At 50.4% G+C, this 18,693-nt stretch overlaps 2 protein-coding genes across 17 annotated transcripts in view; one reads left to right on the forward strand and one right to left on the reverse strand.

Annotated features, from left to right (window-relative positions):
• The window catches only part of RUSC2 (RUN and SH3 domain containing 2), a 57,323-nt gene extending 41,394 nt beyond the window's left edge, over positions 1-15,929 (forward strand). For 4 of the 15 annotated variants that reach the window (XM_084988555.1, XM_084988539.1, XM_084988563.1 and 1 more), the window contains 12 exons: positions 1,940-3,313; positions 3,971-4,036; positions 9,283-9,912; positions 10,131-10,316; positions 10,486-10,626; positions 12,099-12,175; positions 12,386-12,560; positions 12,654-12,759; positions 13,457-13,503; positions 14,139-14,949; positions 15,044-15,181; positions 15,266-15,929. In XM_084988555.1, the coding sequence (XP_084844681.1) occupies positions 2,008-3,313; positions 3,971-4,036; positions 9,283-9,912; positions 10,131-10,316; positions 10,486-10,626; positions 12,099-12,175; positions 12,386-12,560; positions 12,654-12,759; positions 13,457-13,503; positions 14,139-14,949; positions 15,044-15,181; positions 15,266-15,467 (3,885 nt within the window). In that variant the 5' untranslated portion in view covers positions 1,940-2,007 and the 3' untranslated portion in view covers positions 15,468-15,929. Of the gene's footprint in view, positions 1-1,939; positions 4,037-9,282; positions 9,913-10,130; positions 10,317-10,485; positions 10,627-12,098; positions 12,176-12,385; positions 12,561-12,653; positions 12,760-13,456; positions 13,504-14,138; positions 14,950-15,043; positions 15,182-15,265 lie in introns of all 15 variants that reach the window. The other 11 variants (XM_005660219.3, XM_001927812.6, XM_084988533.1 and 8 more) reach the window with 3 other exon arrangements.
• On the reverse strand, positions 15,864-18,061 carry CIMIP2B (ciliary microtubule inner protein 2B). 2 transcript variants are annotated; one of them, NM_001243630.1, is made up of 6 exons: positions 17,875-17,974; positions 17,268-17,491; positions 16,961-17,178; positions 16,701-16,752; positions 16,417-16,614; positions 15,864-16,125 (listed from the first exon to the last, which is right to left on the reverse strand). In NM_001243630.1, the coding sequence occupies exons 1-6, from the start codon at positions 17,934-17,936 to the stop codon at positions 16,037-16,039; spliced, it is 843 nt and encodes a 280-aa protein (NP_001230559.1). In that variant the 5' UTR covers positions 17,937-17,974; the 3' UTR covers positions 15,864-16,036. The 2 variants fall into 2 exon arrangements, with proteins under 2 accessions (NP_001230559.1, XP_084824082.1); XM_084967956.1 differs by lacking the exon at positions 15,864-16,125 and having other exon boundaries at positions 16,374-16,568; positions 17,875-18,061.
• Positions 18,062-18,693: the final 632 nt, after the last annotated feature.

Here is an 18,693-nt window from a genome sequence, read left to right on the forward strand (position 1 = left end):
TTTTTTCTCTTACATGTCCTTGAGCATGTATGGCTTGCCTAGCTTTTTACTGTACTCCTCATGAAGAACTATGATCCTGCGATCTAAATGAGTTACGCATTTAAAAATTGGTGAAAGGGTTCCCCTTGTGGCTCAGTGGGTTACGAACCCAACTAGTATCCACGAGAATGAAGGTTCTATCACTGGGCTCACTCAGTGGGTTAAGGATCCAGCGTTGCTGTGAGCTGTGGTGCACGTCATAGACCAGGCTCAGGTCCTGCACTGCTGTGGCGGTGGTGTAGGCCAGCAGGTGTAGCTCCAATTCAGCCCCTAGCCTGGGAACTCCCATATGCCACAGGTGCAGCCCTAAAAAGCAAAATAGGAGTTCCCGTCGTGGCGCAATGGTTAACAAATCCGACTAGGAACCATGAGGTTGCGGGTTCGGTCCCTGGCCTTGCTCAGTGGGTTAACGATCCGGCGTTGCCGTGAGCTGTGGTGTAGGTTGCAGACGCGGCTCAGATCCCTCGTTGCTGTGGCTCTGGCGTAGGCTGGCGGCTACAGCTCCGATTAGACCCCTAGCCTGGGAACCTCCATATGCCGTGGGAGCGGCCCAAGAAAAGGCAAAAAGACCAAAAAAAAAAAAAAGAAAAGAAAAAGAAAAGCAAACTAATAATAATAATAAATAAAAATTGGTATAATGGTTCAGCTAAATGATGGAGAACTTAGGCAGTAGGAGGTTTAGACTCATGGTAGGTTGAAGGGAAATGACAGGAATGATAAGAGAAGTAAATGAATTAGGAGAAATGGGGTATGAGAAGTCTGAGCAAGTGAAGCCTTCAGGGACCTGAACTTGGTAGCATAGGAGACTAGAACTCCAGGAAGTCATTCTGCCATAGTCCAGCCAAGAAACCAAAGAAGCTCAGAATGGGTTCTGTGTAGCAAACTTGACCTTTACCTATCAAAGGTAAAACTGGGAAGAGAAGATTTTTTTAGAGGACTTTTGTAGTAAAAGTTGTGGCTAAAACTGGGCAGAATGTGGGCATTTCAGAAAATCTATAGCCTGAGCTAGATAAATATTAAGAGTGATGTTAAGAGTGATACAAAAGATAAGAAGAGACTCCTACCCCCACTGAGAAGAAGTCATACTTGCAATCTGATGCCTAACTCAGTCTCTGTATTCAAGAACTCCAATACAGCAGTAGGGAGAGTGAAGATCCTTGGCCCATAGCATTAGAGAGGGACAGGTATTCTGAGGCTCAGAGGAGGAGAAAAGAGGTCCAAGAAGACATAGGCATCAGATGATAGTGCATTAAAAGTACATTTACTTTTATTGTAAATTTAAGCTTATTGCTATGCATTCATGATATCTATTTGTGATTTTCCCCCTTATCTGTAAACATGCTTACTGTAGATATATCTAAGGCATCTCTGTATCCCCTGAGTGCCTAGCACCCTTTCAGATCACTTAGATGGTTTTTTCCTAGTTATGTCATTATTCTTACTTTTTTTTACTCAAAATTAGTCATTGTTTACTGCTAAGAAAGAGGAGATAGTGCTGTCCCTGAGATCCCCAGACCTTCAGATGTGGCATTAAAATGGGCCTGGCCTTTTGTTGCAGGCGGATGATGGTGAACTTAAAATGAAGGGGGAACTCAAGAGCTGGACCTGTGCAGTGCAGAAAGTGTGCCCCGTCTGGGGAATTCCCTCATGGCCTAACGGTTAAGGATCCAGCATTGTTAGTGCTGTGGCATGGGTTCAATCCCCAGCCCAGGAATTTCTACATGCTATAGGCACAGCCAAAGGAAAAAAAATGTACCCTGTCAAGCTATCATCCAGCTCCATCTTGATTCTGAATCTTTTCTCCTCTTAGGCTCTTCTCCATCTGAAAATGATGGGGAAGGGCATGTCCTTGGCTTCAGGGAGGTGACATTAGGTTCCCTTTCTTTCCCTCTCTCTCCAGGTGCCAAGCTCTCCTGATGAAATGTGTTCTGCCCCACTGGGCTCCGGGGGCAGTGTCTGGTGCTGTTGATGCCCTTGTTCGAACTTTCCAGAATGGATAGTCCCCCAAAGCTGACTGGAGAGACCCTCATCGTCCACCACATCCCCCTGGTGCACTGTCAAGTCCCAGACAGGCAGTGCTGTGGAGGGGCAAGTGGGGGTAGTGGGAGCACGAGACCCAATCCCTTCTGCCCACCTGAGCTGGGCCTCACCCAGCCTGATCAAGACCTAGGACAAGCGGACTCCCTGCTATACAACAGTCTGCACTCTGCTCCAGGGGGATCTGTGCGATCTACAGACAGCACCAAGAGTAGGGGTCGGGATGGAAGAGGCCCTGGGGCCCCTAAACGACACAATCCTTTCTTGCTGCAAGAGGGTGTGGCTGAGCCAGGACTTGGTGACCAATATGATGACAGCATTGGTGATATTACCACCCAGCAGTCCTTCCACCTGCATGGGGCTGGCAAGCCTACCTTCCATCTGTCCTCTTTCCAGTTGCCACCACCAGCCCCCAGAGTGGGCAGGCCATGGGGTACAACACGTAGTCGGGCTGGAGTGGTAGAAGGGCAAGAACAGGAGCCAGTGACCACCTTGAATACCCAGCAGTGCAGCAGTAGCCACTGCTGCCGGCCAGAGCTGGAAGCAGAAACCATGGAGCTGGATGAATGTGGGGGGCCTGGTGGGAGTGGCAGTGGGGGTGGAGCCAGTGATATCTCTGGCTTTTCCTTTGACCAGGAATGGAAGCTCAGTTCAGATGACTCCCCAAGGAACCCCAGATTCTCAGGCTCAGGACCCCAGCACTGCCGCTGCAGTAGCACATCCAGTCAGTCGGAGGCGGCTGACCAGTCCATGGGCTATGTGAGTGACTCTTCCTGCAACAGCTCAGACGGTGTGCTGGTCACCTTCAGCACCCTCTACAACAAGATGCATGGCAACTCCCATGCCAATCTCAACTCTGCCCCACAATCTTGCAGCGACTCTTCCTTCTGCAGCCACTCGGACCCTGGCGCCTTCTACCTGGACCTGCAACCCTCCCCCGCTGAGTCTAAGATGTCTTGTGAGTCCCACCACCCTGACAGTGGAGGAAGGGAAGGTGGCTATGGTTGTCCTCATGCCTCATCTCCTGAGCTTGATGCCAACTGCAACTCCTACCGCCCACACTGTGAGCCCTGCCCAGCTGTGGCTGACCTCACAGCCTGCTTCCAGAGCCAGGCCCGTCTTGTTGTGGCCACACAGAATTACTATAAACTTGTCACCTGTGACTTGTCCTCCCAGTCATCCCCAAGCCCAGCTGGCTCTTCCATCACCAGCTGTTCTGAGGAACACACCAAGATTAGTCCTGCACCAGGCCCTGGCCCAGATCCTGGGTCTAGCCAGCCCTCTGAGTATTACCTATTCCAGAAGCCAGAAGCCCAGACAGAGGAACAAGAAGCAGTGGGTTCTGCCATGGAAGCAGCTGCTCCCATGGGCCCAAATGTGATCGAGGGGCAAGTGTACACTAACACTTCACCCCCCAACCTTAGCACTGGACGTCAGCGTTCTCGAAGCTATGACCGCAGCCTAGAGCGTAGCCCTGCTGTCCGCCTGGGCTCACTGGAACGCATGCTGAGTTGCCCAGTGCGCCTGAGTGAGGGCCCTGCAGCCCTGACTGTGCCTGGTTCCCCACCTAGGCGGGTCACCTCCTTTGCTGAACTCGCCAAGGGCAGGAAAAAAGCTGCAGGCTCTGGCTCCCCCCCACTTCGAGTGAGTGTTGGGGACTCCTCCCAGGAGTTCTCACCCATCCAAGAAGCCCAGCAAGATAGAGTGGGCCCACTGGATGAGGGCACTCATTGTAGCCATAGCCTGCCACCCATGCCCTTGGAGCCAGGCATGGACCTAGTTGGCCCAGAGCCCTGGTCCACCCAGGTCTGTCAGGGCCCCCAGTCCAGTGAGATGACACCTGCTGGCCTCAGAGCTGCTGGGCAAGGCCCACTGGCCCAGCTGATGGATCCAGGGCCTGCTCTTCCAGGGAGCCCAGCCAACAGCCATACCCAGAGGGATGCAAGAGCTAGAGCTGACGGTAAGGAACCGGGAAGCCAGAGAGTACCAGGATGCATGCATGACCTCCTCAGTAACGGCCCTGCCAGGGTTCCCACCCATACCATTAGAGGGTCCTCAGCCTAGATCAATCATGTCCAGTCCAGAGCATGTCCCACAGTTTTTAAAGGGAATGAGGATAGAGAATAAAAAATAAACTGTGGAGATAAAATCAGCACGACATAGAGATTGATGCATTGGGAAAGGAAGTTCTCAGAAGATTGTGATTCTAAGCCTGGATGACTGGAAGGATGATGATACATGGATAGGGACTGCAAACACAGAAGCAGATTTACTGGAAAAGGAATATGGCACAAGTTCAATTTTGGACATTAAGGAATTTTTTGTATTGAAGAGATATGTCCAGCCCGCAAACCACACTGGGTGTCAGTAAGTTCCTTCTATGGTCAGTGATTGTAGCCACTCTTCAGAGAACCTGAGAATTGACACTTGACCTTTAAAACTCCTGGGCCATCTCTCTCCCTATTTATTTTATTACGCTTAAGTAATTATTTTATAAAGGGTCTGTGTTAAATAGGTGCTAGTGATAGATGCGAGGGACAATCTCTGTCCTCAAGGAATTCTGGCTAAGGATGGAAACAGAAAAGGAAGCATAGTTAAAATGTAGAGATGGCAGTGTATGGTACTGGTCTATGAAGGGATAGCATTTCTACAGAATGTCAGAGGAAGAGTGCTAACACAGTTTACATGTAAGCACAGCCTAGAAAAATGATTAGGAATAGGCTTTGTGGAGACTTGTAAGAAGAACATTCTCAGCTCATACAGTACTCTGTCCAAACCCACAAAGGCACAGAATAACTTGATGCTGTCCAGAAACTGCAAAATTTTGGTATAGCCATGGTGGGATATGGATGGGGCCATTAGAGGATTTTAATCAGGGAAGTGGCATTTTGGGGTTTGTAACAGCTTAATGACATAATTTGATTTGCATTTAATTTATTTATTTATTTTGCTTTTTAGGGCCGCACCCACAGCATATGGAAGTTCCCAGGCTAGGGTTCGAATCGGAGCTACAGCTGCCAGCCTACCCTACAGCCACAGCAGCTCAGGATCCAAGCCGCATCTGCAACCTGCACCACTGCTCAGGGCAATGCCAGATTTCCAACCCACTGAGCAAAGCCAGGGATCCAACCTGCATCCTCATGGATGCTAGCCAGATTGTTTCCACTGCAGCACAACGGGAACTCCTGACTTGAGTTTTAGAAAGCTCACTGGTTGAGTGGAAGGTATCTGATTAGAAAGGATGTCTCCCTGGAGGTCAGGAGACCATCATGATCAGAGAGTCATTGGAATAAAAGTAGCAGTTGAAGCTATGAGTGGATGAGAACATCCAAAGAGAATGTGTAGAGTTATAAAGGGAACGAGGGACAGAGCCCTGGGGATACAGTGATTTAAGGGTGAGCAGAGCTACCCTCAGAGGAGACTGGGAAGAATTAGCCAGGAAAATGGAAAACCAGAAGAAAGTAAAACTTCAGGAATCAAGGGAGGAGAAGCCTTCAAAAAGAGTTAGATTCACCGAATCAGTTCTGAAAATAAAATCACTAGAAATAAGGCTGAAGAACCCCCAAAACAGCTTTTGGCAGTGGTGAGGGTGGAAGCCAGATCTCAGAGAATTTGGAAGGAAAGGGGAGATAAAACAGGGGAAGGGGGGAATAAAGGGGAATTTACTGTGCTGTAGCCTTTGGTTGGGTCTCTCTTGGCTTCTCAAAGGGAAGGAGTTTAAAAAAAAAAAAAAAAAAACCCAAATGATATTAACATTGCTGTTAGAGAGATCACAGTCCATCAGAAGACTTCACACTTAGGCTTTGCACATAGAGGAGCTGCCCTTGGGGAAGGGGTGCAAGAGGGTCTCTAGGGAAGAGGGGGATCAGAAATACAGAGATTGGCCAGAGTCCTTTGGAACCCATGCTCTTCTGAGACTGCAGGGCCTGGTGGGTATGTCTAGGCACAGAGATGCTTGGCTGGCACTCTGAGAACATGAAACAATCCTGGTCAGAGATGGAAGGAGAAGCATTAAAAGTGTTTTTGCTATGACATAAGGCATCATATGGTGATGCTGTTTTGTGCCATAAGTCTCCAATGTCCTTTTCTTGATTCTCTTTTTTTTTTGTCTTTTTGCCATTTCTAGGGCCACTCCCACGGCATATGGAGGTTCCCAAGCTAGGGGTCTAATCGTAGCTGTAGCCGCCGGCCTACGCCAGAGCCATAGCAACGTGGGATCTGAGCTGCGTCTGCACCCTACACCACAGCTCACAGCAATGCCAGATCCTTAAACCCACTGAGCAAGGCCAGGGATCGAACCTGCAACCTCATGGTTCCTAGTCAGATTCATAAACCACTGAGCCATGATGGGAACTCCTCCGATTCTCTACTTTTTTTTATCAAAAAATGAGTGACAATTCAGTGAATTCATGAATGACAGAAGAATGAGATCTCTTTGAGATCCTGAGCAGCAGAATCAAGGTTCAAAAGGATTTTACCAAGTCTGGAAAGAACATTTTGTTCTTTCAGAGACCAGTGTGAGCTCTGATATGTAAGCTGTACTTGAGTTAATTTGGGATATTTAATTGATTGTAAACTCAGAATGAGTCTGCAGTTTGGAAGGGCTTCCAAAAAGTTAAAATGGCTGGATTTAATTATAAACTCCTGAAGAGGAAGGAGTGATTTTCCCCCCTACTCCTCTGAACCACTTAGTGCCCACCTGGAAGTTCTGGGCACTCCATTTTAAGAAGGAACTGAGGGACTAGGGCTGTGTCACCTTCAGAACAGACGGGTAAATGCAGTCTCTATCTCCACTTTTCCTAAGGGCTGTTACATAGAAAATGAGAAAATGTATCCTCTGTATTCCCTGAGGGTAGAACTGAAACCTGTTCCCCATAGTAGCCACCTCTCCATTCCCTGACCTTACTTCTCTGCCTCAAACCTATCCTAGGAACTTAGCAGAAAGGACTTGTTAAAGAGTAGGAATAAGTAGTCTAATTCAAACATACTCTTTTATATAAAGGGTATAGTAAAGCTGGGGTTGAGAGGGCCTAATCCGATAGCCAGCATCAGCTCAGTCTTGAAATTGGATAATTTCAAGAAATTAAATAAGTGAGGAGGATGAAGACATTCCCAGCAGAAGAAGCAGAAGAAGATAGGAATGGGTTGGGAGGAGTGGTGTCACTGAGGATGGCAGGTGTGAAAGTTTGAGGGGAAAGCAGCTAATTTGTGGCCAGTGTGGACACCTACTTGCCTGAGAATCTTAGACTCTATTCTCTGGACAGTAGGGCTACAGGATATAGCATTTTAGAGAGTAAGCTGGTATATGTAAGAAGATCTGGATGCCATCCGACTGTACTGAACCAAGGATGACAGGATTCATTCATTTAGCAAATCTTTATTCAGTACCTAAGAGGTACCAGGGTCAATTCTAGGCCCTTGGGATGAGGCAGTGAACAATTTAAAAATCCCTGCTTTTCTAGAACCTTTATGAGGAGTTGTGGACAATAAACAAGTAAGATAATATCTCATAGTGGGAAAAAAAGGCCAAAAAGAAAATAAAACAGGGTGATGAGAGCATGACTTGCCAGAAGAGCTGGAGTGGTCAGAGAAGGTCTTAATGAGGAGGTAATGCTTGAGCTTATGACTGAATGAGGAGACACTTTCAGGCAGAAGGAATAGCAGATGGAAAAGGCCTTGAGATGTTAATGAGCGTGGCATGTTTACAGTCAGAAGACAGTGTGGCTGGAGCATAGTGAGCAAGGGAAAATGACAAGGTTGTTCTCAAGCACTGACTGGAAATGATAGGAGGGTATAGTCTGAAAATGTCCACCAAGAGTGGTTCTAAAACACCTCCCTAATGGGGTTGTGGTCACCATCCCCTTAAGACCCACTGAAGTAAATAATTAGGGAAAGACAAGCCTGAAACCATTTCATGTGTAGTCCAATGTGGTAAAGAGAACATAAGCCTCTAGGTCAAACTCTGACTTAGGCAGAATTCCAGCTCTGCCACTTCCTAGTTGTGTGACCTTGGGCAAATGACTTACTGTCTAAATTCCAATACCCAGATCTTTCAAATATGGATACTAATTCCTGCCTCAGACCTGTTGAGCCTCAGGTGCTAATGAGCCACACACAGGTTTTCAGGTGGTTTGGCTCCTTATCTTGCCACCTTGTGTTCATGTTTACAGTATGCTGTTTTATTAGAAGCACAACCCATACAGACTTTCCCTCTGTGCAGTGTTGTGGAGTGTTGTGTTTAGTTCTGAGACCCATGTTTTGAAGGATACTGACAAGAAAATTGGCTGAAAGAACAGGAGAGGACCATTCTTGGGGAACACACATCTGTGTAGAGGGAACAATTGTGAACTCTGGGGCTCTAATGCCAAGATCTTGAAAGAATGAGAGTGGGGTGGGTAGAGTGACAGGAGGCTGATTCTAACCGCAAGTAAAGAAATATTATAGTTAGGAGTTCCCGTTGTGGCGCAGTGGAAACAAATCTGAGTAGGAACCATAAGGCCGTGGGTTCGATCCCTGGCCTCGCTCAGTGGGTTAAGGATCTGGCATTGTGGTGAGCTATGGTGTAGGTCGCAGGTGTGACTCAGATCTGATGTTGCTGTGGCTGTGTTGTAGGCCAGCACCTGTAGCTCTGATTCAACTCCTAGCCTCCAGGTGCCACCGGTGCAGCCCTAAAAATCCAAAACAAAAAAAACAAAACAAAACCAGAAAGAAAAAAAAATTGTGGTTGGATTTGCTCAGGAATGAATTGTGTCAGCTCTAGTAGAGACAAGAGATGATGAGTGAAAACTTGAAATAAATTCACATCTTGACCCTGAAAATATGTGACTGACTCCAAGTTTTAGGCCTTAGAAACAAAATGATGGTTCTGCCACTGGCAGAAATGGAAATCATCAATAGAATGGATGAGGTGTTTTAAAATGGCAACTTTTAAATGAAAGCAGAACTTTAAAGTAGAAAGATCTAGAGGTCAAGAGGAAGGTTGGAGCTGAAGCTGTAGGTTCAGGAGTCATGTGTATGACTGAACGTAAATATCACATTCCACAAACTTGAATTACCCCAACCCATGCATGTCCTTCAACCAAGGTCCTACCTATCCCTTGCCCTTTCCCCCTCCCCCGTAAGCATCATCTCCTGACTGCTTCTTTGCTTCCTCTCATGGTGAATTTCAGTGTTTGTCTGATTCCTTCTCCATCCCTGTTGCCACAGGGGGTGGTACTGAGAGCCGACCAGTCCTTCGCTACAGCAAGGAGCAGAGGCCAACCACGCTGCCCATCCAGCCATTCGTGTTCCAGCACCACTTCCCCAAGCAGTTGGCCAAGGCCCGAGCCCTCCACAGCCTTTCCCAGCTCTACAGCCTGTCAGGCTGCAACCGTGTACAGCAGCCTGCCCCACTGGCTGTGCCCAATGCTCAAGCCCCAGCCCTAGCTCCTTCAGAGGAGTCACAGGCACCCACCAGCAGAGGTGCCAGGAAAGCTGGGCCTGAGCTAGAAACCTCACGACCATCACCCCTGGGCAGCTACTCCCCTATCCGGAGTGCTGGCCCCTTTGGGCCTAGCACCGACTCTTCTGCCTCCACTTCATGTTCCCCTCCCCCAGAGCAGGCTGCAGCCACAGAAAGCCCACCTCTATGGAGCCACTCCTGTCCTCCTGCTGTCCGGCCTGCCACCTCCCAGCAGCCACAGAAGGAAAATCAGAAAATACTGCCCTTGGCTGAGTACCGACTCCATGGAACAGGAAGCTTGCCTCCTCTGGGCTCCTGGAGATCTAGCCTCAGCCGAGCGGAGAGCCTGGCCCGGGGAGGTGGTGAGGGCAGCATGGCTTCCAGGCCCAGTAATGGTATGAAGTCCACTGCCCACCCCCCACCCCTACTCCATGCACATCTACCTCCCCTTTAAATGGTTTCTTATACTCCAGCTTGGGGTCAGAGGTTAAAATGTTTGCATCTCTGGATAATACCCCAATGCTCATACTTTATATGGGCCCACTGGGTGGATATAAATGCTGTCTCCTGCTAACTATTTCCTGTCTCTTCTGCTAATCTGTTTTGCTTTCAGCCAACCACCTATCTCCTCAAGCACTCAAGTGGCGGGAATACAGGAGGAAGAACCCCCTAGGGCCACCTGGTTTGTCAGGGAGCCTAGACCGAAGGCCACAGGAAGCTCGGCTAGCCCGAAGGAACCCCATCTTTGAATTCCCTGGCTCCCTCAGTGCTGTTGGGCATCTGAACTGCCGGCTAAATGGTGTGTGGACTAGGTCTCCCGTAAACCCAAGGCAGGCTCTGCCACAACCAGGAAGGGCTAGAGAATGGGGTCAGTCCCAAAAGCATATGTCTCAGAGGGCATGAGGCACAGAACTGAGCTGCAGCTCAAAAGGATTGTTGCTTGGGATTCATTTTTCTCCCCTTTCCAGGTCAAGTAGTGAAGCCGTTACCACTGACCTGCCCTGACTTCCAAGACCCTTTTTCCTTGACTGAGAAGCCTCCAGCTGAGTTTTGTCTGTCCCCAGATGGCAACTCAGAGGCTGTTTCCATTGACCTGCTTCAGAAAAAAGGTGAATATTACCCCTAGCTCAGGCTAGGAATTCTTCTGTCACTATCTATTTGTGCCTCTTGCCCCCTTGTCCAGCCCTTCAGAATATTTCCCTGTATTAGAACTGCAAGTGCTGGGAAGGATTAGCACAAGCATTGGGGCAAGAGGCAGAAGCCTGTGTACTGTGGATCGTGAGTATTTGCAAGTGAACGAGGGTCATTTATCAGGTGCTTAAGAGTCAGGCTTCATTTTCTTCCCTCGGGGAGTAGAGTGAGGGAGTCTGCTGTGGCATAAATAGTGCCCATGTGCTACACTGGGGGAGCTCCAGTACTACAGCGCCCAGCAGCTTGGGTAAGTGATGGTAACATCTGATAAGAGGAGGACTGGCAAGGAACCAGTCTATTTAGCAGAGCTGTTTAAGTGAGTTGGTGGGGAAAGAGTTCAGCATAACTGTGGGATGATAAAAAGAAGCCTCTGAAATGGAGAGAGATGAAGCTAAAGTCCCTTGCAGAGGCAGAGTAGGGAATTCAGAGCTTAGAGCGGGGGAAGAAACTTGGGCAAGAAGGGGAATAGCCACCTTCCTCCAAGACGGAAAGGGAGTAAGGGAGGGCAGGCAGGAGAGAGGATAGATGTAATGTAGTTCTGCCTTTTGGATGGAGAGGGAAGTTGAATTCATGACCAGTGGCCTGTTCTCTGTGAGACAGAACCAAGGGCTTGAGAAGAGGGGCGAAGCGTTGGTGTGGAAACTTGAAAGCAAAGCAGAGGGTTCTGTAAGGCACACATCACAGATGTGCCCTTCCCAGGCACTGGTGTGAGTAGCCCTGACTCTCTCCAATAGCAGCCAATAGCCTGGTTTCTCAGAGTGAAGAAGATAGATAGTTAGATTGATCCAGGTTTGGAGTAAGAGGGCAAGGAAGTGAGGATGTTGAGTGTCTTTTTTTTTTTGGTCTTTTTGCTATTTCTTGGGCCGCTCCTGCGGCATATGGAGGTTCCCAGGCTAGGGGTCGAATCGGAGCTGTGGCCGCCAGCCTACGCCAGAGCCACAGCAACGCAGGATCCGAGCCACGTCTGCAACCTACACCACAGCTCACGGCAACGCCAGATCGTTAACCCACTGAGCAAGGGCAGGGCCGAACCCTCAACCTCATGGTTCCTAGTCGGATTTGCCAACCACTGCGCCACAATGGGAACTCCCTAGTGTCTTAACAATGGAATCCAGGCAGGGAGGTGAAGAGAGGAGGAGCTTGAGAGCTGGGCAGAAACAGAAAGAGCCCAGGGCCTGGTGCCTATGCAGAGAGAGAGATTGTGTGTGTGTGTGTGTGTGTGTGTGTAAGCCCTTCACTCTTCCCACTAAGGGCTCAGTCCTAGCTGATAGTGTGTGTGTGTGTGTGTGTGTGTGTGTAAGCCCTTCACTCTTCCCACTAAGGGCTCAGTCCTAGCTGAGTTGCCCTGAGACTTGCTTAAGAACCTATCACATCAAATTTTCACTTGCAGGGCTGGTGAAAGCTGTTAACACTGCTGTAGACCTCATAGTGGCCCATTTTGGCACAAGCCGGGATCCTGGGGTAAAGGTAGGCAAGAAACTGTGGACAACTGAGCTCTAACCTGCTGACCTTCCCCTGTTCTGTGCTACCACCTTCCCTTGCTCTCTTGCATTTAGAGCTCAGAGTTGGGTACTTAGGTCTGTGATTGCAAGAGAGGCACCATAAAGACTAATGGAGCCAGAGAGGACCAAGGTCAGGCTCCAGATGATGCTCTGTACTTCCCTACTGCATCCACAGGCAAAGCTGGGGAATAGTTCTGTGAGCCCCAATGTAGGCCACCTGGTTCTGAAATACTTATGTCCTGCGGTCCGGGCGGTGTTGGAGGACGGGCTCAAGGCCTTTGTGCTAGACGTTATCATCGGGCAACGAAAGAACACACCGTGGAGTGTGGTCGAGGCTTCTACACAGTTAGGTAAGTGCTGGGTGGTAAGATGGGAATCCCAGGCTAAATTTTTTAGAGTTCCATAAATTGGGCACGTGACCTCCAACTCTGGCTTCCTTCCAGGCCCATCTACCAAGGTTTTGCACGGCCTGTACAACAAAGTCAGCCAATTTCCAGAGCTCACCAGTCATACCATGCGCTTCAACGCCTTCATCCTCGGCCTGCTCAAGTGAGTGTGTGGAAATCTGCAAACCACTGGCCTCTCTCCTGGGCTCTGCTGCCTCTGAAGACCCAACTCCCTAGACTAAGTCAGAAAGGGTGGATCTGTAGGATCTGTGACCAGGCCCTAGGCTCACTTTCTCCCCTACTAGCTAGACTCTCTCAGTAGGTCACTGGTTTCCCACCAGACCCATCACTGTCTGGCACTGATCGCCAACAGAGTCTTCTGCTTTTACAAATCCACAATCTGGCTTATTTGCAAATTAATTTCAGTTTCCATGGATATTGTAATCCTGACCCTCTCAATTGCAGCACTGCTTCCAAATCCTGCTTGACCCAATCTACCTGGGGACTCACATCATAGTATTCTTCCTTCTCAAGTATGGGCCAAGATCATCCCCTTTGGTCCTGAGCTACCCTATTCTCTCATTCAGTAGCTTCCCTGACTTCTTGGGTCATGGGCAAGCCAACTCCATTCTAAGGGGAAGTGATTGGCTTGTGAATCACATGTTCACCCTTTCCCTGCACCCCCACTGACTTTCTACAACTATAGTACATGAAATTAACCAGGTAACATCCCTGCCATACAAAGGAGATGTTCACCTGTACCTCTGCCCTGTGTCTGACCCCTCTATCTGTCTCCTTTGTACCTTATCTTCTGGCTCTATCCATACAAGACTCAACACTCTTCACCTATCTCCCTACAGCATCCGGTCCCTGGAGTTCTGGTTTAATCACCTCTATAATCATGAAGGTAATGCTCAGAACCCTGCTCTGTCTTGCAAACTCAATATAGGCCAGACCACAGAGGATAAAAAGAGGGGGAGGCACAGCTATCTTTTTGGATGCTAGCAGCGGGCAGGAGACCCTCATAAGCTTTCATCCTCAAAGCTTGGGCTTCTACCCAAGACTTTTCCCAGCCTCTGCTTGTGTTAGCGCCTTGGAGTCAGCACGATACTCAAGCAGTCTGGAAGTCAGGGTGGCCAGGAAACTCAATTCTTCTCTGCTCTGAACCCAAGGCTGCTACTTAAGGTTGTATAGTTTATATACTGAACAGCTTCAGGGGCATCATTTACACTGTAGTACATCTAAGTGGCACAGTACACAGCCTGTGCAGTGGCTCGGCCCACGTTGCCTTTTTTTTTTTTTTAATGACTGCCCCGTGGCATATGAATTTCCCCGGCCAGGGAATCAGATCCATTCCCTGTGGCAACATCAGAGCCTTTAACCCACTGTGCTAGGCCAGGGATCAAGCCTGCGTCCTGGCACTGCAGAGATGCTACCAATCCTGCTGCACCACAGTGGGAACTCCCCAGGTTGCCTTTCAAAGGCCCACCCCAGGCCAGGTTCTTGTCTTTGTGTCTCAGTCCCTCTCTCTTACTCCTCTAGATATCATCCAGACCCACTACCAGCCATGGGGCTTCCTGAATGCAGCGCATACAGTGTGTCCTGGCCTCTTTGAGGAGCTGCTGCTGCTGCTACAGCCTCTGGCCCTCCTGCCCTTCAGTCTCGACTTACTATTCCAGCACCGACTGCTACAAAGTGGGCAGCAGCAGCGGCAGCACAAGGAACTGCTAAGAGTGTCCCAGGACCTGCTGCTGTCTGCTCACTCAACATTGCAGTTGGCCCGTTCCCGGGGCCAGGAGGGCCCTGGAGACATGGACAGGGCAGCCCATGGGGAGCGGGTGAAGGGTGTGGGTGCCCCAGAGGGTGGGGAAGATGAGGAGGAAGAGGAGGAGACAGAGGCAGCTGGGAGCTCGGGGCGTGGCAGGTGGGCCCGGAGCGGGCAGGCTGGCTGGTGGTATCAGCTCATGCAGAGCTCCCAGGTCTACATTGATGGTTCCACTGAGGGCTCTAGGTTCCCCCGTGGTGGCAGCAATAGCAGCAGTGGCAGCAGCAGTGAGAAAAAGAAAGGGGCAGGAAGTGGGGGTCCACCCCCAAGAGAGGGAGTTGTAGAGGGAGCTGAGGCCTGCCCTGCCCCTGAGGAGACCCTTGGCCGGGACAGGGGCTGGCCCTTCTGGATGGGGAGCCCTCCTGATTCTGTACTGGCTGAGCTGAGGCGCAGTCGGGAGAGGGAGGGGTCCGCTGCACCCCCAGCAGAAAGTGAGGAAGGAGCCTCAGAACCTTCACCTGGGGGCATCAAGTGGGGACACCTCTTTGGGTCCCGGAAGGCTCAGCGGGAGGCCCGGCCCACAAACAGGTGAGAAACAGCCCATGGTGTAGGTTGAGGGAGTCGGGAACCTGACCTAAGTCAGGGCATAGACAGACCCAGAGACCCGGCTGCTATCCCCTAGGCTACCCTCGGACTGGCTGAGCCTGGACAAGTCCATGTTCCAACTAGTGGCACAAACGGTGGGTGCCCGCCGGGAACCAGAGCCCAAGGAGAGCCTACAGGAGCCACACTCTCCAGCCCTGCCTTCCAAATCTCCATGGTGAGCCCTGGGAGACAGAGGGATTTGGGGGCTGGGTTTAGCTTTGGGTGGGGTTTCTCTGACTTCCATTTGTTGTTTCCCCAGCGAGGTGAAGGCACTGTGCCACCACCTGGCCACAGGCCCTGGACAGCTGAGCTTCCGCAAGGGAGATATCCTACGGGTGCTGGGGCCAGCCGGAGGAGACTGGCTGCGCTGCAGCCGGGGCCCTGACACCGGCCTGGTGCCTCTGGCCTATGTGACTTTGACCCCAACTCCAAGTCCAACCCCTGGAAGCAGCCAAAACTGAGGCCCTGTGCATGTTGGTGGCCTCAGGGACCCTCACGACCCCTAGACTCATAGCCTGAGAGCCCTTCCCAAGCCCTCTGGCTTGGTTACAGAGAGTAGACCAAGAGCTAGGGGCCACATATCCCTGTGCTCAGTATTAATAACTCCTCTTTAACTGTCCCAGTGACTCCGTCCAGACCTCCACCCAGGAAGGAGGGGAGGGGCGCAGCACTGGGCTGCCAGAATTTCCCCAGCACATCCCTATGGGGGGAGGTGACCAGAAGGCCCATTTGCAGGGTTCCCTAGGCCAAGTGGTGAGGAGGATGGAAGACAGTATTAGGGCCAGCCCCCTAAGCCTCCAGCTGTAAATAGGCTGTGGCCAGTGCTGGTGGTCAGAAGAGGGAGGAGGAGCCCAGGCTTCTGTTTATGTATTTATTTATTTATTTATTACACCTATTAATAAAAAAGGTGCTCGGCCTCCAAACCATTCTCTCTTTGTGCCTCCTCCCACCCTTCAGCCCATCTTTCTTCTTTACAAAAGGATGGCTGGGATAGGATGAAAAGGGAAGAGAGAACTTGAAGTCCAGGTACCTATGCCAGGAGCTGCTTCTGGAGGGTGCTGAGGCCCAGAGCATCATGGGTGAGATGCCCATATGTGCGGCCAAACTGGAACTTATACCCTGTGTGGTGAAAAGAATCTGTCATTTATAGCCGGAGGCCGAGAAGTTATTTCTCAGCCAGCTACCAAGAACCTTCAAGCTACCCTCCAAAATCTGATCCTAATCCCAACTAGGAGCTACAGCAGTTTCCTTATCTCCGCAATGATAAAGCTGAACCACGTGATCCAAGGTCCCCCGTATCTACTGGTACCAACCCCCAAACCACCTCCATCTATCACACACACAGGGACACACACACACACACACGCAAATATTCCAGTCCCCAAAGCCTCCCTCTGAGATTTGCCTTACCTGGCACATACCCCCCATATTTAGGCAAAAGGCCTAGGTTATGAGGGTAGGTCCTGGAAAGTGGAGGAAGATGTTTAGGATCCTTCTGGGATCTGCCCTGTGACTTCATCTGGTCAAATTCCTGCAGTGCCTGGTTGCTGAGCACAGGAAAGCTGGAGCCAAAGAGGAAGCGGGCACGGGGCACATAACCAGTGAAGCCTAGGGGGTTGGAGGGGGAATACTAAGCCAGGACCTCCTGAGCACCGCCCGCCCCATGCCTTTGGTCGTTACCTACAACTTCTCACCTGACATGAAGAACTTTCGAGGATCTCTGTCATCCATAGAATAAGGGGAAGCCTTGTGAGAAGTTAATACAAGAAAAACATGACTATCAAATTCAGCCCCTGGGCTGGAACACAAGTTCCCAGGGAGGTGGAGCTGGCAGTCTAGCCCTCGTCCCTGTACCCACAGCCATACTACTCACGGTCACCCCAGGCCTGGCCACAGAGAGGTAAGGCTTCCAACTCCCACCCCACTGTACTCCCCTCAGCCTTCTTGGCCTTACTTGCTCCACCTCCTGCCCCAGCTCTGGCTCGTTTTCCGCCTCCACCTCTGCCTCCAGCTTTGGCTGTTGGTCTTTCTCCATGTCTTTTTCTCCCTTGGCCTCCTTTGGTAGCTCCTGACTCCCTTGTCCCCCATACCACTGAGTAAAATCATTCAGAGCTTCAGCCCAGACCTGGTTGCAGTTCTTGGCAAAGATGAACTGTGCCTGGGGTACAAAACCTAGGCGGGCAGGGGATAAGGAAAATTTCTGTTAGTGTGGGGGACCCTTGTTCTAGGTTGGGGGTACCTGTTCATACCTGTGTACAAACCTGTATACCCAGGGATCATGCTGGAGCTGAGCCTTTCATGTCCACGCCTGACAGGCAGGCTTCTCCTGGGAATCTCAGGAGATCTTGGAGACCGAATGGGAGGCAGAAGTGTGCGATGGGCAGGGGGCCACGCTAGGCCAGGAGAGCCGCGAAGTAGCTGACCAGTTGTCTGCCCGTAGGTCTGACCCATGCTGAACCGAAGTAGTGGGCAGTGTCCGGTGTACCTGTAGCACAAGTCTCACCCACTCACCTCCAGAATCCCCTGGCCTCACCGTCCCCAGAGATGGGAACAGAGACCTCTCACTCCCAGATCATTTCTGGACTCAGCTGTGTGTATATTTGGAGCAGGCATTTCTTAGTTCTTTGTCTGTGTTTTCAACCCTTCCCCTCTACTGTTACCCTGTTACCGTGGAGAACACAACACAAAGCTTCATGGTAAGCCTGGCTACTCCTATTCCCTTGCTTTTCCTTTTCCATCCAACATAGATGTCCCGGCCCTAAGCCTCCCACGCCATCATGTCCACTTCACCCCCAGGTGGCACAGTTCCTGTATCCTTACCCTTATTCCCAGAAGCTAACAGGGGTGTGCTCTGGGTAGAAGTCTTACCCTGGGATATAATGTGGGTTCTTAGGGTTCAGCCCTGGTATGAAGGTGCTAGCCATAGTCATGGGAACCCAGTCAGTTCGTTTTGTTTCTCTTTGAGCTAAGCCTCTGGGCTGTGTGTACTGACTGTGTCCAGGGCGGTGAGGTGGAGCCAGAGGCAGGAGGCGGGGCTCAGGGAGGAGAGGAGAGGGAGCACCAGTGGGATGACTGCCAGGGCCCAGGCCTGCGGGACAGGAGAGCAGAGGCTCACGGGTCTGTCTGTCCCAGAGCAAATACAGTCCTGCCACCTGGGGGCAGGGAGAAGACTTGAGTACAGCTGCGGCACTCCAGGGCCCAAGAAAGCCCTGAAGTGGGAGGTGGGAGAACTAAAACTGTAGGTCCATTGAGCTCTGTCTCAAAAGAGAGCCCTTCCTTCTTAAGCCCTTGTCTGAGCACCTCCCTGAGGAGATGTGGATTCTACTCTTTGTGAGTTTTGGTGGAAGGTGATAGAGTTCCTACGAAAGCCCAGAGGGGAGATTATAGGGGGAGAAAAGGAACCTAGAGAACTCTAGGCAGTGACATTGTTTATTTTCAATAATATAATTTGACAAGAATTACTACTATAGTCCAGATCATCATCTATTCAACAAATATGCCCTGCTCTGCCAGGCACACTCTACAGTGGCAGAGTCTGAATGGCTAAGCTCCATATGACTAGGACAAGTCGTTTAGTATCTCTGAACCCTACTCTCTTCAATTATAAAATGCAGATAGTACCATTCACCCTGTTATTGTCGTGAGACTCAACTTAATGTATGCAAATATGTTTTGTAGCAATAAACA

The sequence above is a fragment of the Sus scrofa genome, chromosome 1, assembly GCF_054392235.1.
Source record: "Sus scrofa isolate SSC_HxYL_T2T_F1_AM1 chromosome 1, Sscrofa_HxYL_maternal_Yorkshire_Landrace_v2.0, whole genome shotgun sequence".
In the NCBI taxonomy this organism is placed as follows: Eukaryota; Metazoa; Chordata; class Mammalia; order Artiodactyla; family Suidae; genus Sus; species Sus scrofa.

Coding starts and splice junctions, on each gene's coding strand:
- CIMIP2B (NM_001243630.1), bottom strand. CDS start 17,936: ATGACTATGGCTAGCACCTTCATACCAGGGCTGAACCCTAAGAACCCA. Junction 16,753..16,960: donor TGGGGCAGGAGGTGGAGCAA/GTAAGGCCAAGA, acceptor ACTTCTCACAAG/GCTTCCCCTTATTCTATGGA. Junction 16,615..16,700: donor TCGAAAGTTCTTCATGTCAG/GTGAGAAGTTGT, acceptor CCAACCCCCTAG/GCTTCACTGGTTATGTGCCC.